The sequence below is a fragment of the Poromitra crassiceps genome (assembly GCF_964638095.1).
Source record: "Poromitra crassiceps genome assembly, chromosome: 28".
NCBI lineage: Eukaryota > Metazoa > Chordata > Actinopteri > Beryciformes > Melamphaidae > Poromitra > Poromitra crassiceps.
Genome location: NC_139651.1, coordinates 9,253,355 through 9,277,165, shown reverse-complemented (window position 1 = coordinate 9,277,165; position 23,811 = coordinate 9,253,355). Strand labels below are relative to the sequence as shown.

Sequence of the window (23,811 nt, the reverse complement as noted above, 5' to 3'; positions counted from 1 at the left end):
TGACATCACTGATGACATCCTCAGTGATGGTATAACATTATTGATGACATCGGTAATTAGGGCAATCACCTAATAAAAAAATGCGGCTCCGTCAGGTCACCCACACGGGTGCTCTTTACACCCCCTGAAAGTTTCAGCCCACATTGCCAAATTTATATATACCGTAAATTCCGGACTATAAGCCGCACCTTTTTTCCCGTTTTTTGGCCTTTTTTGGCCCCTGCGGCTTATATAACGGTGCGGCTTATCTATGGATTTTTTCAAAAAAAAAAAAAAAAAAATCTCTCTTTTTTAGCACTCTTTCTAACTATAAATCCTATATAACTAATAAGTTTTAATTTCCTCTCTTGCCCTCTTTTCACCACACTGTATGACACTGTATGACACTGTGTGCACTGTAAAAAACAACACAGGTGGTGTTGTGTTATGTTGTTTTGTTGAAATGTTAATAAATGGGAGCTTCCTCAAACAGCCATCTCTTTCCCGACAATCCCCTCTGTGCATGAACCCTTACATATGGTAATTAAACATTAAAACACAATAAAAAATAAAAAATAAAAAAATACCATTAAAACACCCGCGGCTTATAGTCCGGTGCGGCTTATATAAGAAAAAAATAGTCAACTTTGCAGGTGCGGCTTATACACCGGTGCGGCTTATAGTCCGGAATTTACGGTATATATATATATATATATATATATATATATATAGAAGATAGATAAGATGATAGATTAACTGTAAACAAAGTACATTTTCCGTCTGTGGGGAAACACTGACATCCGTCCTCAGGGGTCCCGATGCAGCATTGCGCCGTGTGTCAGGGGGCGAAGATGAGTGTGCCCATCCGGGTGTTATATTTACATCGCCTCCCGATCGGGGCGGAGCTGATATAAACCCATGACCACTGCAGAGTCGTTTGACCCGGGAGGGAATTGCCATTTGCACCTTTTAGACTGAAGACAAAAGATGTGCATGTTAAGTGATTCTTATTGTACATTAATTGAGTTTAGTACACATCCAACCAATTTATTTAGATGGACATTTTATGACATTTTGCCACGTACAGTATTACATGATCCAAACCCACACATCTCTTTGTGGATGTTAGATTTGAGTCACGGAGCTGCTGACACTGTTGCCCAGAGCGCTTCACCTTCACAGTGAGCGTGCAGGTAGAGAGCATGTGTGGGTTTGTATACAGAAAACCAACAGACCATCTCAAATGTAAACGCTCCTAAACGAAAGCACGTGTAAATAATACATTATTCATTCATTCAGTTACATGCCAGCCCACACGGTGCATCGCCATTATGTAAATATCACAGAGGAGCACATTTGGTTTGAGTTAGGTCGTCCACTTTAGTGGTCCGAGCTCAAAAGCCGTCTCTCCTCCCATGTGCGTCAGACCTGGAGCCAGTACAGAGCAGGGAAATGAGAAAATTACTGTTTTAAAATGAGTGGCAGTTAGTTGACACAGATTCTTTCGAATGGATATTGATGAAATTCAAGGCGTGCTGCTTCTTTAAGAAACAGAACACCCTCAAACTGAATTTATACGTAACACTTTCCACTATGGGACATCATCATAGGATTATCACAAATTAATTATTGTGAGTTAATGAATGATTTAATGTTTGAACTATCATGAATTGATCAATTCATGATAGTTGATATTCATACTATTCCAGCATCATCGATGATGCTGGACCATTTCTAATATGACTGAGTCATTGCTAAGGGGTTGCATTAACTAAAGGTATTGAACATCAAGTAATTACCTGGGGGCATCAAATAGACTAAATTAATCCTACTAATGAATCCACTCTAGAGGAAAAATCCACTCTAGACTCCACAGCAGGAAAAAAGTCCAATCAGCCAGTGCAGCCTAGCAGAACCATACTGTAGTGGCATATTTTCCAGGAGGAAAATTCTGAACTTCCTGCTCTCTTTTCTCCATCCACATTCCCGGTAATGCAAGCTGCCACTCCACTGTTAATGCAGTAAAGGCTCACGTTTTTGGCTGAACCCAGTGTTTCCCCTACCATTCTACAGGCCTGGCGGGCCCGCCACGCCAACGGCGCCCCCGCCAGGCCAGAAAGCAAAAGCAAAAAAAAAGATTCCCCCCGCCCCCTTTTTGGGGGAATTTTTTTTCTGCTTCCCCCAAAATTTCAATAAACCTTTATGGCATATTATTACAATACAACAATACTGTTGTTGACAGTAATAGAAGATGCCAAATCATTCAAAACAATAAGCATTTTGCCAGCGTGCAGCGCTGTTCCAAAACATGTCAACGTGTGTCGTTGCCTGGGAAACGCACATCCCATAATCCAACTGTTCGCATCGCATCCCATAATAGTATGATGATACTTGGGATGCCATTGCGAACATAGATGCGAGCAGGTTAGCTAAAGGTTTAGCGTCGCCAGTGAGGGCCCCCACCGTTGCGGTCGGGTTACATTTCCAAATCCCTCCAGGCCTGAAAAATGTTCTAGGGGAAACACTGGAACCCATTGATGGCTGCAGACAGTTGTGGTGGGCTGTACTCTTGATAGGATTTAAAGTTACTGTATAAATCACACCTGTACCTACACACAAATATAGATTATAGACTCACAGGCAAAACCTGCTCTCTTGCTCTGTGAGAAGACGAGGTACACAATTGTACCTTTTGTCACTGGGGCTGCTGGACCTAGTCACACTACTGCTATTTCTCTCTCCACCTACAATATGCTCCCTGGAGGTTGTCGAAAGGCATTCTGGGAAGTGTAGGAAATCACTAGCTGAAGTGGCACAGGCAACAAGTGTGGAGTATATGTTATGGACAAATATGGACTTGCCCACACAGACAGTGTGGGTCAGAAGGATACGATTAGAAGAGATAAGTGTCTGCCAAAAGAACATTGCAAGAATTTCTCCATGAGATCATTAAGTCTGTATTACAAGCATTCCTCTATATACGATCATTCAGTCTTTATCTTAGAGATAGTTCATCTCATTCATGAATTCACAGTTGACTGTAGCTGAGGACGTCTCAAAGCGGCAAAAACGTTGGGGTTGTTGTCCTACAACCCAGGTTTTACGAGTGAGAACGAGGAATCTCAAGGAATCTCAATGAGAATCCCAAGTTCGAAACGAAGTAGAACTCAGGAGCTAACTTGACGGTGAACGTCGATGTGATCAAAAGGTGTTCATGTTGGTTGCTCGCCGCTGTGTTGTGATGAATGTGTTGTTTGTGTCTTACTGTTGCGCCCTGGCAGCTTTGACGAGTCTCTTGAAGAGCCCTTCTCCTTGCCCGCTCCTCCGTTCAGCAGCTATAAGTGAGTGGGGGCCTCTGCGGCCCGCAAGGTGCTCCCTCCCTCAGTGCAGTGGCTCTCAACCTTTTCGGCTCAGTCGACTCGAGACCCCCCAAAAACTAAGGGGTACCTACTCACCGCCCCCTGTTCCAAGTGTAAATGCACAGAATGGTGAACTTCCATATTCAATAATTATTTTAATTTTACTCAGTGGCTCTGCAAGCTCACTAAAAAAAGTGTGTTGGATTCCTAATGGTCGGAAAGTTATGCAAAGGTTGTGGGTTCAAGTCCCACCAGAGTGACCCCCTCTGCCTGTACTGAAGACAATTTCTTGATTCATTGCTAATAAGTACCAAGGAATCAATATGCTTCATGCAATTTCCCTTTTTATGAATTTATTTGGCTGAAAATACTTTTCTCATCACATTTAGATTTTCATGAATTATTCCATGACACCCCCCAAATAAATAAATAAATAAATAAAATAAAAATAAAATCTTGCCACCCTATTGGGACGTCCTGACCCGCAGGTTGAGAACCACTGCCTTCAGTGGAGAGCCTTGCTGTACCAACACTAACCCCCCCAGCACAGATCTACTACTGTTCTGGTCGTTCTGACTGTTTCTCTCGCTGCCTTCTTCTATGTAACAGGGCAACACGGGATCTCACAAGCATTCAGCCAAACCCCCAACCCGTTAACTAAGTAATCAACTCTGTCTTTTGTTGCTAGTGGAGTGTGTGACATGCTCCCCTAAATACTGACCAGTGATGCTCCCCTAAATACTGACCACTGATGCTCCTCTAAATACTGACCACTGATGCTCCCCTAAATACTGACCACTGATGCTCCCCTAAATACTGACCACTGATGCTCCCCTAAATACTGACACACTGACTGGCGTGTGTGTGTGTGTGTGTGTGCGTGTGTGTGCATGCGTGTGTGTGCGTGTGTGTGTGTGTGTGTGTGTGTGTGTGTGTGTGTGTGTGTGTGTGTGTGTGTGTCTCCTTCCTGCCAAGGGGTTTCCACGCAGGGCCACTGCAGAAACACTCCCGTGCCGAATCCCCCAGAGTTCAGCTAACACACGATATGCTGCATCCGGCACACTCGCTGTAGATTGCTTTCACAGGCACACACACCATGTCTCCTCCCCCCCCCCCCCCCCCCCCACTAATGCTCAGAATGGCGTAACCCGTTTGTCTCCCAGCACAGCTAAACTGGGCCAGAGTTAACCCGCATGACCTCGTCTGGTTTTCCAGCATCCCGTCCCAGTCCGCCTGTGTGTGTCAGTCGCTCTGCCTCTCTTCCTGATTGTCTCTGTGCTTTCCGGCGCAGGAACAAGTCCCAGAAGAGTAAGTTTGATGAAGAGCTGCACAACGAGATGACTACAACCATCGACGAGCTCAGCAGCAAGTAGGTCCATTTTTAATTCGTATACCCAATTTTATTTACGTAGCGGGCCCATATTTTATACAACAATGTAAAAGTTTGCCCCAAAAAAAAGTTCATGAAAAAGAAAGACAACAATAGAAACGAGATAAACCCGGCACCCGAGTAGTGCAGCGGTAGATTCCCTGCCTACCAACACGAGGGTTGCAGGTTCGTGCCCCGCGCTACCCTCCGGCTTGGTTGGGCAACCATACGGGCACAATTGGCAGAGTCTGCAGTGTGGGAAGCCGGATTAAGTGTATGTGTCCTGGTCGCTGCAATAGTGCCTCCTCTGGTCAGGGGGGGGGGGGGGTAGTGTGATCCTCCCACGCGCTACATCCTCACGGTGAAACCCTTCGCTGTCAGGTGAAAAGAAGTGGCTGGCGACTGACTGCACATGTATCGGAGGAAGCATGTGCTAGTCTACAACTCTCCCCAGATCAGCAGAGGGGTGGAGCAACGACCAGGACAGCAGGGGGAATTGGCCAAGTACAATTGGGGAGTACAATTTCCATTTTAAACCTCCATGTCCATGCAATTACAGTTCTTTCTTTTTTTCCTTTCCTTTCCTTCCTCTCTCAGGCAGTGGTCTAAGTCTGAAGAGACCAGCAGCTTAGCACTGTGGTTTCCAAAGAAAGACTTGGAAAAACAGGTGAGTTTAACATTATAATGTTGGACACACTCACTCAGGTCCATAAGCATTCATGCTGTGTTAGCTACTCATATTGGAACTCTCCACCGAGAAAAAGAGTCTGTGAAATACATGAAGGTGTTTCTGCACTCAAACGCAAAAGGCCCAAATCATGCAACTAGGAAAACAAGCACAAACATTTCAATCAATCAATCAATTTTATATTTATATAGCACCAAATCATAACAGAGTTATCCCGAGGCGCTTTTGGTGAAATCTTGTTTTGGTTTTGCCTTGTTCTTTATAGATGCACTGTTGAAAGCATTTTGACTCAATCATAAAGCTAAACGTGCTAAACGGAGGTTCATGTGCGCCCCCTTTCTTTCCCCTTCCTCAGTACCGAGCCTTGGACCTGCCCATGTTCAAACACTATGTCGCCTGTGCCACCATCATCTTCTTCTGCATTTTTCTGGTTCAGATGTTTGTCACAAAGGAGTGAGTATGCCTAGATGTTTCTCTCCGATCATCACAACTCATTTACTAATTCAAACAAAGGATCCCGGAGTTGTTGACAATTATTATGATATTCATTCATAAATACATCGTAAAGATGCCATTACTTGTACTTACGGGAAAAGAGTGGCACTGGCCCGCTAAATGTTTGATGTCTTTATCTTCTCTCAGTCGGGAGATGTTGGGGATGTCATTTGCAGTGCTGGTCTGTGTCCTCCTGCTGACCCTGGCCATCTGTTTCGCAGGTCACTTACAGGTTAGTAAGATTCATTTAGCTGATACTCTTATTCAGACTAGTGACTGATAATGTCAACATTACAACACGAGTAGAAAATGTTCAAGAGACCTATCCCCCACTTTGAATAATCATCTATTTCTGCCCTGTTGCAACAATGGGATAACTACATTAAGAATCTGTGCATGGGACTATTATGTCCTTTACAGAACTATCAAAGAAATTCAACCTTTCAGAATCCCACCTGCCCAACCCCCCCCCCACCCCCCGCACCCCCCGCCTCCAGATTAGGCATTAGATTCAGAATCAGAACCCCAAATTCCCTCGTCGTACCCGAGAAACTCTACGACCCTGAGCAAAAAAGGCTGGCTTGTAGCATGTACTGTCTCTTTAATTCTATAATTGAAAACCAGATAAGCAGCCCTAAGGACTCTTGGGAGCGAGCGTTAGGGACCACCTGATGATCGGTGGCAACGTATCCTCATCCGTCTGTGCTAGGCATGGCCTCATACAGTGTGAGATTGTGCACTAATGTAGTCCATTATACTAATATCATATATTTGAGGCTGTCCCTTACTTATCCCAATGTAACTGCCTCATGTAATAGGTGCAAGCAATCTTCAGCCTTCATGTTCTGGTCCTGCCTCAGGCTTGGCACATTCATTTTGGTCTGAAATCTTCAAAACTCTTAACACAGCATACTGTGTAAACACTACCATTATCCCTGACCCTACTCTCTTGGCTTTGCGGTGTCCCTCTGCAGCTACTTCACCTTTTTCTCAGCAGCCATTTTGTGTCTAAAAGGCAGGACGTAACACAGGGGCAAGCAAAACCTTAATGGAGGAGAATACCTCTATAAAGTCACGCAGCGTGTTCTTGCCTTTACCACCTTATTGGCCAGACGACGGCTCATTCTCTTTCAATGGAAACATGTTCAACCTCCATCTCAGAATAGGCCCTTTTCACCGCAACCCTTTCGAGGTGTAAGCAGGTGTGTAAGTCGTGTAAACCAATAACATTAATGAGTGTCCTTATAGCTGTTGTTCTTGGCAGCAGTGAGACTCGAGGGCTGGACAGAGGGGAAAAATGTAATTTCCTAGACTGCCAACCACACACGCAAGCAATCAGAAGAGGTGCAAGGGTCACAGAAGCAACAGACGTGTCAGAATGGTCATATATGATGGGGAAGTGGTGGGTAGAGAAATAAAGGTGTGTGTGTGTGTGTGTGTGTGTGTGTGTGATCATGGAAACACGCTTTGTTGCATGTTCTGGAAGCTCTCCGTTCCATGCCCTGGCCTCCAGCTGCCCAGCTGGCCCGGGTGCACGACATGACGTACATTCACTCCTGACAGGCAGTGTGAGCTACGCACTCACTCAGACAGATTCCTTCACTGGAAACAGCCGGTGCAACTCTTGAGTCAGTCACACATGACGTCTGCAGACGGATGACTGTATGGACTGAACCACAAGTTTGTTTAATGCATCATATACATACAATTTAATGGAGCGGCCCAAACGGGGGGGGGGGGGGGGGGGGGACAAACTATTAACAAATGATTAAGGCTCAAATGCACGTGTGATGCTTTTATATCTCATTAAAAAAAAAAAAAACATTTTTTGCAACAAAGACACACAAGAACAAAACAAAAACAAAGACACAAGCTCAGTCACAGGAAAGGAAAAGAAAGAAAAAGCATACACATATCAACATTACAACATCGTGGTGAGGTGCTACCATGATATATAGAATCCAGTGTGAGGAATAAACGAGATATCAGTTGGGTGAGTTACCCGTTGCCCCTAACCTCACCCAAGTATGCCATAAATGGGTCCCAGATGGTAGATAACTGCCTAAGTGAATTGGTCCTCAGGAACCTGAGTCTCTCCATACGTATAACAGAAACCATGTCTGACAGCCATAGCTGAAAAGAAGGTGGGGAGGGGGACTTCCACTCCCTTAGGATGAGTCTCTTGGCGACGGTTTTATATCTCATTAATAACAACACTTTCTGTAACGTCGGTTTGGAGACCTAATTTACCTGTTGAACCAAAGAGGAAATAAAAATGACAGCTTGAGTTGACCCAAAACGAGCAGTTAGTCGGACCAGCCCGATGAGCCAAAATAAGCACAGCAGAAACGGTAGATGGGTCCGACCACCCTGTTCAACTATGGTATATAGGGTTATCTTTAAAGGTTACAGTTACGGCTGAAAATGACAACCGAGATAAACAGTAAACAGCTTTGCCGATTTCAATTCAAGCAATTCAAATCAATCGGCGGTTGTCTAACTGGAAGTGACTGTCGTTAGCACGACGATTGATTGAACGGGTGATTTGGTCTATAAACGTCACGCTCCTCGTACCCGTTTGAATCCACCCCTCGTCTTTCCTCTCCCTTCCCTCCCGATCACAGCGGCTGTTTCCAGAGAAGCTGTCGAGCTGCCAGTGGCTGCCAGCCGTGTCGGAGGCGGTGGTGAAGCGGCCGTGTGTGCGCCTCCCTCTGGCCACCATCACCACCGCGGTCATCGTCATCCTGGCAGTTTTCAACCTGGTAAGACGACTACGCTTCCACCGCTTTGAGCCGCTGGTCGAATGCCATCACATGCTCTGCTATTTATAGATGTGCTGCAATTCATAGCTGAAATAGCAAACGTCAAAGCCTGCTGTCCACTGGCTGTATGTCAATCAAATCCTTTGATCCTTTTACTCTCTCCTTAGTGCTTCATCAAGCCAGATTTGACATGTTCCAGTGAGAGTACTGACCGGCAAGCAAATAGCTCCCACCAGCACGTGGAAGATCTCTTCTACCTGCCTGTGAGTGATCGCTCTGTTAAACCATTGGTTCTCAAATGGGGGTCCGGGGACCCCCAGGGGTCCGTGGCACTTTGCAAGGGGGTCCGCGAAACGTTTTCAGGAAAATAAAAATAAATATTTTTGCAAAAGCTTCATAGTTCAATGAAAATATTGCATGCATTAAATCTAAAATGGTTCATGGATTACGTTCTAATCTAACAAACCTTATCAATTTAAAAGTCAAGCACGTTACTGTGGAAACAATTAAGCTTAGCCCAAAATCACAAATCAGAATGAGGGGGTCCCCGGTAAATTTTCTATCTCGTAAGCGGTCCTTGGCTGAGAAGTATTTGAGAACCTCTGTGTTAAACACACACAATGATAATGTCAAAATTTTAATCTTCAGGAGTAGCATTCATACATTACTATTAACTATTATTATAATATTACTATTGTTCACTATTTCATCTATTTATTCCTAACTTGTAACTATATTTTAACTATCACTTTGACACAGCCAGGTCTAACTCCCATCTCTCTCTCTCTCTCTCTCTCCCACAGTACTCTGTCTACTGCTGCATCCTGTCTCTCATTGCGTGCGGGGTGTTCCTCAGGGTGAGCTTTGAGCTCAAAGTGTTCTTCCTCACCCTGGCCTCCACAGCCTACTACATCATCATCCTCGGCTGCAAGAAGGAGCTCTTCATGGCCTACGGACGCACCCTCTATCCACACGACTGGAACTGCAGCAGGTGGGGGACTGAACTCTGGATGTCAACCCTGTATCCTGGCACATGGTCTTATAATAAGTGTACTGTTTCCTGCTTTGTGAGCCTACCTTTATTGACTTTAGTGAGGAGCTGAGAGGGCGGAGGGGCTGCTCGTGCATTACAGGATATGAGTCATAATTTAACACTAGTCACTCACTCTAGTCACTTAGATTTCATGCATCCTCTAGTTCAGTCTCATGAAGTATTTCAGAGGTGGTGAGATCTTATCAGAACCACTTACAGTGACCACCACAGTATGATGATCATCTTAAATACCTTGAGTAAGTACCATCATCATTAGACAACCAGGGTCAAAGACACAGAGACAAACGAACAAACAATGTTACAATTATTAACCGTAATTATTCCTGCATCCCTAAAATGACCATGTATGAATAGGTGAAACATTTCAAATGAAACTGAGGTCCAACCATGAATTTTCCCTTTGTGCTACAGCATTAACGATGCATCTGTCCTTGCTGAGCTTGGCCTGGTTAAACACCCCCAGGTGATGAGCTGCATATATATCACCCTGTTCCTGGTCACTATGCTCATCATCTCACAACAGGTAAGGAGAATGCTCCTCGCCCCATTTCCCTCCCCGTTTTTATCCCTTATTTCTCTCTCACACACACACACACACACACACACACACACACATAGGAATTAATAACTTTGTATTGCTCACAGGCATAAAGACAGACTGATAGCATCCCTATAGAGTTAACGGTGCCTCGCAAGTACCTGGATGGCAGATGTGTGACCTTTGGTTCCTAACCTTTCTTACATCCCTCCTTCATGGTCCTCCTGTCTTTTCCCTAGAGTAAGAGCTGCTTTTCTGCCAGGCTTGGCTTTGACTATGTAACAAGTAGCTTCTTGCATCTTATGCTATGCTGGAGTTTGTCATTTTGCCTTGAAATAACAAGTTTTCTCAAAATAATTTCTCAAATTGAGTGCAAACCTCTCCAACCTTTATATCTAAATAATAAATAAATAAATATATATATATATACACACACTATATATATATATATATATATATATATATAAATATATATATATATTAGAAGAAGAAGAAAAAACACCTCCCTCTTCCTCATCCTCACCACCCATTTCTCTCTCCTAGAACGAGTCGTGCTTCCGCCAGGACTTCCTGCTGAAGAACAAGAACCACACGGAGCAGGACGAGATCGAGACCAGGGAGAACCTGAACCGCCTGCTGCTGGAGAACGTTCTGCCGGCCCACGTGGCCGCGCTGTTTGTCGGGGAGAACAAAAAGAACGAGGTGGGACTCCACTCAAACTCTTTACTTAACGAGAAGCACAAGGTAGGCGCCCCCGGGTTACAGGTGGATTTCTGTGACCGACATGCCCCGCCTTCCCTCCCCCCCTCCACGTCTCCATCACTCCACTGGCTCTCATTGGCATGTTTGGTGACTTTGACACCGGTACACACGGTTGACATGAAATTGGGCGCCCGGGTAGTGCAGCGCCAGATTTCCTGCCTACCAACACGAGGGTCCCGGGTTCAAGCCCCCGTGTTGCCTCTGGCTTGGTCGGTCGTCCATACAAGCACAATTGGCCGTGTCTGTGGGTGGGAAGCTGGATTAAGGGTATGTGTCCTGGTCGCCGCACTAGTGCCTCCTCTGGTCGGTTCGGGCGCCTGTTCAGCGGGGAGGCACGACGTCCTGCCGGTGAAACCCCTCACTGTCAGGTGAAAAGAAACGGCTGTATCGGAGGAAGTGTGCTGGTCTACAACTCTCCCCAGATCAGCAGAGAGAGGGTGGAGCAACGACCAGGACAGCGAGGCACGGGGAAGTGACCAAGTATAGGGGGAGGGAGGGAGGAGGGGGGCTAATGGGCTTACCTACAAAGTAATAGAGACACTGCGGGAGCGCGTCATCATTCAGAAACCACGCCCAAAACAGGGGAAAACAACCCCCCCTCCCACCCACCCAATCCTGGCCTTCTCCTATGTCACGTGTTGCACACAAAGATCATATATACGGAAAATGAACACTCCAACTTACTTCCTTGACAGCTAGATCCACATTTTTCTTCTCGCCAATCCTCAACTTCTTCCTTGTTTTGCTCGGGAGTACCAACAAAACTTTAATTGCCGATTTCTTACATTTGTTGTCTGCGCAGCCCCACCACACAACAGCTTTTTAGCCATGTTTAATTCAAGGAACAATTATGCCGGTGTATGGAAGTGAATGGAGAGCTTTCCCCCGTGATGGGCGTGGCTTATTTCATGCAGTGTCTCTATGTGGTCACTACGTCCTGTTTGTGGTTAAGGTGGGGGGCGGGGGGGACGACGCCCCAATAGGAAAGCTGCACAATATGGATCGCTTCGTATCATAATCTGTGCCTCACAGCTGATATATTCATCCCCTGCATTTGGAATGGATCGCAGCAACAGCAGCATCATTATTTGTTGACATGATAGAGACAGAGCCACTCAAATTTCCACATTGCCAAAAGCACTCAACTAAAGTGCATGTGTCATTTTGCAAAATGTAAACAGAAATGAGCCATTTGAAATGTTCTCACTGTTCTATCTAAGCCGTCCTGTGGGATTTCTATTGGCCTCAAAGATTTCTTCCCAGTTTTCCTACTCAGGTTTCTCTTAGGACTTTCTCTTTGTGTGCATGAAGGCTGGGGGTGCCGGGTAGGTGAGGGAAGAGGTTCTCAAATGTTTTTCAGCCAAGGAGTGCCCCTTACAAGATAGAAAGTATTCCGGGGACCCCCTCATTCTGATTTGTGATTTTGGGCTAAGCTTAATTGTTTCCACGGTAACAGTTTCCACGCTTGACTTTTAAATTGATAGGTTTGTTAGATTCGAATGTAATCCATGAACCATTTTAGATTTAAATCATACAATATTTTCGTTGAACTATGAAGCTTTTGCACACAAAAGAACAAAAAAAATGTTTTTTTTTTTTTTTTCCTGAAAACCTTTCGCGGACCCCATGGCAAAGTGCCACGGACCCCTGGGGGTCCCCGGGACCCCCATTTGAGAACCACTGGGTTAGGCTATGTAGAATAGGTAGATTGTTTGCCTTCCTAAAATCTGCTCTTGCCTACCCTGTGTTTTTCTACGCTTGTCCTGTGTAATTTTGTCCACCGACTGTGTTTAGTTAGATCCAGCTAGTAGACACATCCCCTATAAAGTCCTCTGAGGCATGCGTGTGGTAAAAGGACTATATAAATAAACGAACTTGGGCTTGAACTATCTGCAACCCTGTGAGCGCGACTTGTTGAAATATAAGCCCTGTTGGCTTGTTCTGTCATGTGATCGTCACAACAAAAAGAGATAATATTTTCTCTGACTTTCACAATCGACGCAATAAGAGGAAATGAGATTTGAACGATCTCACGGTCAGCAGCATAACAGAAAGCCCAGCATGACTCCAGTCATGTCGGTGTCCCCACAATGTTGAGTGTTGTAAGACAGTGCTTCTCAAATGGGGGTCCGAGGCACTTTGCCAGGGGGTCCGCGAAACGTTTTCAGGAAAATAAAAACATTTTTGTGCTTCATAGTTCAACAAAAATATTGTATGCATTAAATCTAAAATGGTTCATGGATTACATTCTAATCTAACAAACCATATCAATTTAAAAGTCTAGCACGTTACCATGGAAACAATTAAGCTGAGCCCAAAATCACAAATCAGAATGAGGCGGTCCCCTGTATATTTTCTGTCTTGTAAGGCAGTGATACATGCGGCCCGCGGACGGTGATGGAATTGCAAAAAAAAATAAATACAGTGCACCTGAACGCAACATGCAAGATGAATAAGTGTCCAAATGTTCATGTCATTCTGGCCAACACTCCACTTCTGTTATAGCATTTCAGTCTGGAATATGGAATATCTTTCAATAATCTATGATTTAGCTGCTAAATTGTCAAATACCGCCGTCTGCTTGCTACCCAGGCACTTATGTACTCTATGTACTTAACCTAACACTTAACCTAACTAACTATCTGGTGTGCACAACATTGTCAGACTAAACTCCGGCTGACACCCCAAAAACCTACAATCCGCTACAGAAAAATGTATATTGTTTGTTTATTAACTGGCCCCTGGCCTTCTATCATTTCACGAAAGTGGCCCCCGGGCAAAGCAAGTTGAGTATCCCTGTTGTCAGGGGTCCTTGGCTGAAAAACATTTGAGAACCTCTGTTGTAAGATATAGGATTGATGAGGATATAAGTAAAATAGATAAGAGGATAGTTTTCAATGGCTTGAATTGTCACTATGCCTCAGCAGCACTGACAAATATACAGATGTTTGCAGTTAGAATTTACAGTGCAAGATAGCATAATTGGCTTGGCAGGGTGTGCAAATCTGTCAACGGCTATTTATCAGCTTTACATATGGCTACTGTATTTCCAAGTATGTGCAAGTAATGTACTGTATGTACACAGGACACAGGACACAGGACACAAGACAGGTTGTGCAGAGCAGTTGCAGAGCGTGTCGAGAGATTTACCGATCTAAAAATACAATTGGAAGTCATTTTAAATGTCAATCCCTACAATGCATGGCACGCTCACTTGCACTGTGGGAAGTGAAGCTGTCGTCACATGGGGGGTATGAACAATCTGTCACCCGTTGTCAGGCCGTCATGCACAGAGAAACACTTATTTTTTCTGTGTAGAGTAACTAGTTACTTATTACACTACTTTTGCATTATTTTCACCAAAATAACAGCAGTAGCAGAAGGACATCGCCGCTCTTGAACCATAAAAAAAAAACAGTGTCTTGATGTCAGTATATAAACCGTCCAAAATTCTAAATGTGATCCTTTTCCTTTGTTATTGTCGTCTATAGTGGTTATTTGCATAAAAACACACAATTTGATTAGGAAATGATTGTATCCTTATTGAAATATGTGCTTTGCTCAAACAAACTCAATTAGTAACTTGTGTCACTTGACAAAGAAACTGGTATAATATTACTGAAATCCTATAAGTAATAAGTTATATTACCGAGTTACTGCTAAAAGTAATATATTACATGTGTTATGTTACTTTTGTAACAAGTTACCCCCAACACTGGCTGTTAAATGCTTGATGCACAGTGCTCACGTTGTCAGATAGCTCTCAAATGTGTCTCATGTGATGAAGAGTGTGGGAAACATGACACACATTCAGAGTGCTAGCTGCTTCCTGGTGCCAGTCATCAAGGTCTCTTGAAGAGGTGACACCTGCACAGGCTGTCATATCATCTCTCACCTATTGGCCTGATCTGAAACCCAGTCTTTGACTGAAGTGGCTCTGTGCTATGATGCCTTCAATGTCTCTTGCAACCCACACACTTTCCCTCTGTCTGTTGTGTGCTGGCTGCTGCTTCTCCTTCGTTACTTGTTCAATAACCAGAGGTGGAAAGAGTACTGCGTAGTGTTGCTTAAATTGCTTAAGGTGTTACTTGACTTAGCTTGAAAATGTTCTCCCCTGATTACTACTCATTTTGCTATGCTACTATAATAATAAACAATTTGCCCAATCAGCCCATTGGATTGTCTCTTTCTAATTACGTCAGCAGAGCTAATATTAATTATGGGAGGTAAGGGCCAGAATAGCTGTTATGAGCCTTATGTCTAGAAATAAATCTGGCTTACATTACAGTGGGAGTAAACACTTGAAAACATATTCAAGTAAATGTAGTAAAAAGTAGTGTTACTTTAAAAAAGTCGTTACTTTCCACTTCTGGTGTATAAGCCTCCACTTCTCCTTGCTACAATCACTCATGGTGCTTCTTGTATTTTGCCTTTTGTCCAATAGGATCTCTACTACAAGTCATATGACTGTGTGTGTGTGATGTTCGCCTCGGTGCCGGATTTCAAGGAGTTCTACACCGAGTGCGACATCAACAAGGAGGGCCTGGAGTGCCTGAGGCTCCTCAACGAGATCATCGCCGACTTTGACGAGGTCAGGCAGACAAGCCAAACCTCTCTTATCTTTCATCCTGAGCCAGGGCCGCTGGAAGTCATTTTAAGCAGGGGGTGCTGCAAGGAAGGGACTTTTCGGCAACGCCGAATTTGTTTTGGGTGTTATTTGGACGTTTGGATGTTTTTTAGCCATATTTAGAGGAATATCTCAATTTAAATTGACATTAGGATTATACTGTTGTGTATAGTATTTTCTCCTTTTCTCACTCACTTTGATGTCACCACCTTCTCTCCCTTTACGTCCTTTTACACTACAACAGACAGCAACACAGGCAGAAACACTGAGCTTATTATTATATTTTATTAGCTTATTATTATAAACCAAACACCAAAAATGACATCTCCATCTTTAACTCTGTTAAAGTTACGCGGCCCCGTGCGGTCGGCGTCCAACTTCTTAGAGGGACAAGTGGCGTTCAGCCACACGAGATTGAGCAATAACAGGTCTGTGATGCCCTTAGATGTCCGGGGCTGCACACGCGCCACTCTTTGCTTTGCACATAAACCCTAAATATCGCAGTATAAAACACATTTTAATCATATTCTGTTTTTTTTTTTTATTGAGACTGCAATTCCAATACAAAACAGCAGAGGCTGCTGCAGCACCTGCAGCACCCCCCCTTCCCGCAGCCCTGTCCCGAGCCCTTATTTGTTCACCTCTGCTGCACTGTGGCTTTGACAGATTGGTTGCTTATAATGTTGCTAATTGGGAACTTATTCTACTCTTGGAATCATTACAAGTCCCTCGGCTAAATGGCGAAAATGTAAATATCAGCGTGAATAAATAGATAAATGATGAAAGGGTGAGTGACTAATCAGGCATCATGCCCAATCAGGCATCATGCCCAAATGCCTCATATTTCAATTGTGTTTTTCCTCCTAACGCACCAGCTGCTGTCCAAGCCAAAGTTCAGCGGCGTGGAGAAGATCAAGACCATCGGCAGCACGTACATGGCAGCCGCGGGGCTGAGCGGGACACCCGGCCACGAGAACAATCAGGTGGCGTAGCAGCTGCTTTGGACCCAGGACCACACCTGGCTCAGCGTTTGTTTTAACCCACTTGAAACACTAGATGGGTGGAGTTTACCACATCAGGAGAATCCAGATATTGTCAATAACCAAACTGGCACTCGTGGCATTTCTGAAAGGGGACCTGCTAATTTCCAGTTCTATATTTTATTATTATTATATTCTGGAGTACTAGAGTAGCCTTGCATGATTCACAGGTCCAAAAACAAAACTCCCCAGTTTGAAACGCTCCATTGAAGCTCCTGTCTCTTTGGCTGACAGCAGAAACTACTGTGGAAAAGAGTGGAGCACTAGTGTCAAATAAATGTTAATATCTCATAAACTATACATCACATCGCATCCCTTATATTTTTACATTGTGAGTGAGAGCAGAAGTAGCTGAATGGTTTGATGTAGAATATATGTATGTATGTAGTGTTAAAGATCTGTGAACTGTCAGTTTTAAATTTAGTCAAAAGTGCAGTCTGTTAAAGTCTGGTAGAGTGAATTGTGACGTCACACATTCAATGGTGGCCCCATAGGATCCCAGTGGTTGGGTTTAAACAGTGCAGGGGGCTGGAGCCAGGGTTCGAGTTATAATCTGAGCTTTGTGGGGGGTTTCCAAAATAACTAATGTTAGAGGGAGGGGGGACTTCACTGCTCATTATGTGGTCCAACACTTACACACACACACACACAGAAGCTACTGTCATGTGCGGTCGCCGGTTGGCGAATATGAGTGTTGGTGTGGTCGGTTATGAGAGAGAAATAATTCACTGCTCATCACTCCAACACTCGATGAGAGAAAATGGTGTTTAGTTATTTTGGAAGACATCTTTGTTTTAGCCTATTTATCATGTTAAGGTAAACAATAGTTAATAGGCTACTCATTACATTGAAAAATGCATTATTAGTGATAAAAAAAAAAAAAATGTTGGTATGTACGTATATTGGCGACCCCCACAGATCAGATGTATGATTTTACTGCTTTCATGGGGACTCAGTCACTTCCTTATGGGAGCTCAGCCCCCACATAGCTCGAACCCTGGCTGGAGCAATGACCATATAAGGCAATCGCGGTCTATCTGACATCACCTTGTGACCCTATGTTCACAGCAGTCAAAATCCTGCCATTTTTGCTAATGGGGATAACGTTCACATATGTTCACCTCATTGTTTGAAACTTTGGCCACCTTGGACAGTTTGATGTAAAGTGCCTGGCAGGATTGGTGCCATCCTTTACCACTGAGCTACACATTACCACAATTATGGCAATTCCCAATCCAGAACCTAAATCTTTTCTATTATGTCATTCTCACAGCAACCATTTTGAGGTGGTAAAGCAGGTGTAACTGATAACATTGAGGGCCCTGCCTGGCACATCTCTTGGTTGCACCTGCTTTACCACCTCAAAACGGTTGCTGTGAAAAGGGTCTATTGGACTCAGGTCTTCTGAAGATTGATTGATTAACATTATTTCTGTCATGCACTCTGCATGCTCAGCTCACATGAGCTTTAAACACTCATCCGTACATCACTTTGCAGTTTGGTGTATCAAACATTTTCCTATACAGATTCAAATACAATACAAAGTACATTTCTCCAGGCTTTACAGAGAACGTGCACCATACAATCCACCTTTCAGCACATCTCAACACTTATAATTATCTTAATTAATTAATTATTCATCTTCATTAGCTGACGCCTGAATGCCAAGCTAGTCTTCCTGGGGTCCAAGACAGACGATACAACATGAAACATGTCCTCGTCGTATTGTGCATGTTGAGTGACGCTGCTGTTCCTCTGTGTTCTCGCAGGACAGGGAGAGACAGCAGGCCCAGATAGGCAACATGGTGGAGTTTGCCATCGCTTTAATTGGCAAGCTGGATGGCATCAACCGGCATTCCTTCAACAGCTTTCGGCTCCGCGTGGGTGAGTAGTAGGGCTGTGAATCTTCACTGGCCTCACGATTCGATTCGATTACGATTCAGAGGGCTACGATTCGATTCGATAACGATTATCGATGCATCTCGATGCATCTTAAATCGATGCATCACTTTTTTTCCCGAATACATGATTTTTTTTCTCACTTTCTTTTTTCTCACTGTGTGGCTACTTTTAAAATAAAAGTGCATTTAGAATTGCATTGTATTATGATCCATAATTAAAATAAACCACTGCATGTACTTCCATTATATTTTATTTGATTATATAAAAAAAAAAATAATAATAATCGATTTTTGACATTTGTGAATCGATGTAGAATCGTGCAGGTCCGCATCGCGATGCATCTTATAATCGATTATTTTTGACACCCCTAGTGAGTAGGTGCAGCCGCTCGCCAGCTTCAGCTTCCATGAATTTACCACATTTCAATGAAAACCTGCACTGCGCCACCATCAGTGAACACATTCACCAACAGGTTGCCTTGGTTACACGCTGCATGAAAGGCATTTGGCGTAATGGTCTTATTAGAGTCAAGGGGAGTCATGATGTCTTAGATCAGGCTTTTATATCCAATTCATAGCATGCATTATGGTGTGCTGCTGGTGCAAGTTTCATCCAAGTAGTGTTTTTTTAGTTTCACAATAAGAGTTCCTAGGTTAATACTTCATATTCCCCTATCTGCTACTTTGTCTCCTTGACAAGAGCATAGTGTTATTCTCCCATTCTTATTTGCTTTCTTAGCCTTCTGATCATTCTAGGCGTGTCTTTGTTTAATCCATCGTCAGGTAACGACTGCCATTTGGACTATTTAATAGCTGCTTGGATTGTTGGTAATCTTGAAATGTAGGTCTATAAATAATCGTCATACTCAAGCTATACTTATGCAGTAGACAAAAGCCAGTTGTGTGTGTGTACGTGTGACTAGACTTTGTGCGTGTCTGCAGTGCTGCTGACATACAGTCATTCCCTCCCAGACGGTTTATTCTCTCCAAGTCTTAGATAAAACATTTACAATTCTGGGGAGATAAAAATACACGTAACTTTTGGCCATAAACATTGAAAGTTGGCCCAGACACGAGACGAGACACACCATGCCTGGGAAATGAAATCCATTAAATTCCTCTCTTTATTAAAAAGCGGTCGTTTGTTTAGCGTCCGTATCGTTTCTTGGCCGCGCTGTGACAACATATTTGTCATGAGAGGTTGCTTTAAGTCTTGGTCTAATTTGTAAGTTTCTTTGTTTTTCTTGATTTTGGTGATAAGCACCGTGGAGGCACTAGTAGAAAAACAAGACATTTTAATTGGAGGAAGATTATTATTACTTCAAAAAAAGAAAGAAGTAAAAATGTTATTTTAGGTGAAATTTGCTACCTGAAAATCAGTACATCAAAACCCACAAATGATTCTCACACAAATATTCTGAAAGAAAAAGTCTAAAGAGACTCCTAACTTTACATTCACACGAGTAATGTGTGTGGTGTGGTTGATATTTTATTTTGAAAATAAACTCTTCAGATACTGTCACTGCATGATACCTCTTTTTTTTAATGAGACATTAGTTAGCTGGAGGCTAGTTGGCTCCGCCCCCTCTTCCCACAGCCTCATGCCTTCTGTTGCTGCGCCGTCCGCAGGTATAAACCACGGGCCAGTGATAGCGGGGGTGATCGGGGCGAGGAAGCCTCAGTACGACATCTGGGGCAACACGGTGAACGTGGCCAGCAGGATGGAGAGCACCGGGGAGCTGGGCAAGATCCAGGTACAACACTCAACTGTGCAGCACTGCACGGCAAACTGCACCACCTCCTCCTTTGGGGCTTTGTAAAGGTCAAAGGTTTGTGACCAGAGGTTAGATTTCACATCCAGAGGAGTTTTACCCATATATGGTATTGGGAACAATAGTTTTGGTGATCACCAGCAGATAAAGTTATAAAGTTTTAACTTTGATTTTAGTTTCACTACTCACGCAGTTGTCTGCTCTTTGGTTTTTCACAGTACATCTCACCTAAACCAAGGCTGCATTTACAAAGATCCCATTTCTAACTCTTGGCGGACCTAATTGGATCTCTCTGACTGTCTAAACAGGGAGAGATTATATGAAATCAGATTGTTACGACTGTAGTCATATTTAGGGTTATTTATTACTATTTGTATTTTGTTAATTTCACTAACTCAGGGGTTCCCAACCTTTTTTGTGCCGGTAGATAGATGGAAAAAAAAGTCACGGACCGGTTGTCAATTTTAATGTATGTACCGTATTTATTTATTTTTATAAACATAGTCTATAATATTGTAGGCTGTGTGGTAGTTGAAACATAGTTTCAAGTTGACGTTTATTTATGTTTGTAGTTTCTAAAAAAATGTTTTTTCCCTCCTGATTGACTGTGTTAGAATATAAGGAGAGCGGACAGCACCCCCCTTCCCTGTGCAGAGGACCCCACCCCCCCCGGGGTGGGGGGACCCCAGGGGGGGGTGGGCTAGTGGCCATTTCCCATCCTCTTCTCCTCCAACCAGCCAGTCCAATTCTGTTGGAGCTTTAGGAGTAGGCAGCCTGCTCCTACAGCTCCAACAGAAATGTGGCTTGTTGGGAGTAGAGGAGGAGGGGCTATGGCCCCTGAACGCACCTGAGTCTGCTGGATTGCTCTCTTTTAAAGGCTGGGCCTCCCAAACACGGACCAATCACCCGCGTCTGCTGATTGCTCTCTTTTAAAGGCGGGGCCTCCCCAACCAATCACCCAATCTCATCAAGCACTCACACAACACACCTGGAACCCACTCACACAGCCAATCAGGCAATCAGGAGGGAAAAATCAACCAGCTGGTGAAATTAACAAATAGAAATAAACACTAAGTAAACACTTAACACTGTGTATCTGGTTGTTGTGCATACATGTATGTTATATCTCCAATGCTCTGTGATGTCTATATGAAATAAACTTAACTCCATCACATACACTTACACCACGCTCAATTTCACCACCACAGACTGTATGGGACTGTGAGCAAAGCCATACAAATACAATTTTTTTTTTACAAAAAAAATTATGGAATGCAGGTATCATATGACTGGAGACCTTTAGATCATATTTGGTACCAGTACTACTGGGTTATTTTGGTCGATATCCAGCCCTAGTCCTTCCAGCCCAGGTGGAGCCACAGAAGCTTCAATGTGTTGATGTCTGTGTGTTCCTGTCTGCCCCCCTCCCTCCCAGGTGACCGAGGAGACGTCAGTGGTGCTGAGGAAGCTGGGCTACTCGTGCGAGTGTCGAGGCCTCATCAACGTCAAGGGGAAAGGGGAGCTGAAGACCTTCTTTGTGTGTACGGACATGAGCAAGCAGCAGGGCATGGGACTGAGCTGAGGCCAGGCAGCAGGGCCTGGGTCTGAGCTGAGGCCAGGCAACAGGGCATGGGTCTGAGCTGAGGCCAGGCAGCAGGGCATGGGTCTGAGCTGAGGCCAGGCAGCAGGACTCCAAGCCCCACACGCTTCACAGAGACCCGGGTACACAAGTCTAGTTTACACACTCCCCCCCGTGTGTGCCACTGTCCAGACAGACCCCGGCCTACAACGCACCAGTGTTTGGGATATGGAGGCTTACTGAGGAGCTGCTGCCTCACCTCGCGGTGGGTGCTGATAGACCCTTCTCACGGGGGCCATTTTGTGTCGAAAAGGCAGGGTAAACACAGGTGCAAGTAAAACACTAATGAGGGTTTCAAACGTCCATGATTGGAATTTGGAAACCCTCATTAGTGTTTTGCTTGCACCACGTGTTTATTCTGCCTTTTGGTCACAAAATGGCCCCCGTGAAAAGGGTCTATAGTGACTGTGGTTGGGACCTGTTGGGAATCACCGGGATTCGGCAGTCGTGGATCGCATGCTGGAGAGATGTACATACACTCAACATCGTTTTCTATTCGACACATCTGTGTACAGTGATCGGTCACCTTTGTACTTTTTCCTGTCTTTAACTTGGATGTTGTTTCTGACGGAAATGTGTATTGTACCGATGCCACGTACACTAGCTTTTGATCCTTAGTCTTAGTCAGTGTACAGTTCTACAACACAACGGGATTCTGTGCTCTGAACCCTGCTCTATTACTGTGCAACGGGCAAGATGTGTGTGAAGCCGAGCTGCTTCACAAACAAGACTGTACAACTGTGATGATGTGTTTTAATATATATAAAAAAAACATCTTCAAATGTTGTTGGGACACATTCGTATTAAAAAGAAATGTTCCTGCACCTCGGTCACTTCCTTTTCCTTGCACCAGTGTAATAGCAAGTTGCGCCGTGACTTTAGAGTAATTTTCCACTGTTGTTGTAAGACGAGTTGACGTCTTTCTATGCAGTGTGTTTATGCGTTGACTTATTAGTGAATAGCCGAAATGGATGCGGAAAAGGAAGTGACTGGCTTTTCTGTCACTTCCTTTTCCGCGTCCGTTTAGACTATTCACTAACAACGTTAACGCATAAACACACTGGATAGAAGAAAGACACAGTGGGAAATTACTGGAAAGTCACGGCGCAATTAGCTATAGGGGGTATGCACACCCACTGGAACACGCCCCCTCCATTGGGAATGAGTGTCAAATTCCTCCCTGAGCAGCAGGTGTCAGTTATCTAGGCTGACTACTGCATTCAAGCTCAGTCTTGCAGTGACTCAGTGGGCGTGACCCCACAGTGACTTCTGCCTCTGTGACATGCATACCCTCTATTACAGTGGAACACGGACATGGTAAAGGAACATTTATTTTTAATACGAATGTGTCCCAACAACATTTGAAGATGTTTTTTTTATATATATTAAAACACATCATCATAGTTGTCCAGTCTTGTTTGTGAAGCAGCTCGGCTTCATACACATCTTGTCCGTTACACAGTAACAGATCAGGGTTCAGACCACAGAATCCATTGTGTGGTCCATTAGTTGTAATGTTTTTATTCTGCAACATCACCCCCAAATGTGTCTTATGCTGCCTGGCTGCCAACATGCTTCAATGAGGGACTCTGATGCTCTTTGTCCCTCAAGTGTGTTTAGATCTTAGTACCAGTTCTTCTGGCTCCAGCACATTACCTATTACCTGCATCGCTCTCTGTCTGTGCCTCAAAATACTTGATTCATCTCGTGGCCTTATCTTCTGACTGCCACCTCGTCTGTAATTATGATTGTATAATAATGTATTGGCCTTCACGTGAACAAATGTGAGTTTGAATTTTGTACAGTTCCAGAATGTAATAAATGTT

The 23,811-nt window shown here is 44.1% G+C and overlaps 1 protein-coding gene across 3 annotated transcripts in view; it reads left to right on the top strand.

Annotated features, from left to right (window-relative positions):
• The window catches only part of adcy7 (adenylate cyclase 7), a 92,387-nt gene extending 68,590 nt beyond the window's left edge, over positions 1–23,797 (top strand). The window contains exons 13-28 of one of the 3 annotated variants that reach the window (XR_014553832.1): positions 3,261–3,320; positions 4,630–4,707; positions 5,305–5,374; positions 5,751–5,848; positions 6,038–6,122; positions 8,515–8,652; positions 8,820–8,915; positions 9,456–9,643; positions 10,118–10,229; positions 10,788–10,946; positions 15,451–15,597; positions 16,509–16,616; positions 18,443–18,557; positions 20,204–20,328; positions 21,782–23,108; positions 23,288–23,797. Coding sequence is in view for 2 of the 3 variants with exons in the window: in XM_083662357.1 (XP_083518483.1) it covers positions 3,261–3,320; positions 4,630–4,707; positions 5,305–5,374; positions 5,751–5,848; positions 6,038–6,122; positions 8,515–8,652; positions 8,820–8,915; positions 9,456–9,643; positions 10,118–10,229; positions 10,788–10,946; positions 15,451–15,597; positions 16,509–16,616; positions 18,443–18,557; positions 20,204–20,328; positions 21,782–21,928 (1,726 nt within the window). In the remaining variant the exon portion in view is untranslated. Of the gene's footprint in view, positions 1–3,260; positions 3,321–4,629; positions 4,708–5,304; positions 5,375–5,750; positions 5,849–6,037; positions 6,123–8,514; positions 8,653–8,819; positions 8,916–9,455; positions 9,644–10,117; positions 10,230–10,787; positions 10,947–15,450; positions 15,598–16,508; positions 16,617–18,442; positions 18,558–20,203; positions 20,329–21,781 lie in introns of all 3 variants that reach the window. The other 2 variants (XM_083662357.1, XM_083662358.1) reach the window with 2 other exon arrangements.
• The last annotated feature ends 14 nt before the right edge of the window (positions 23,798–23,811 follow it).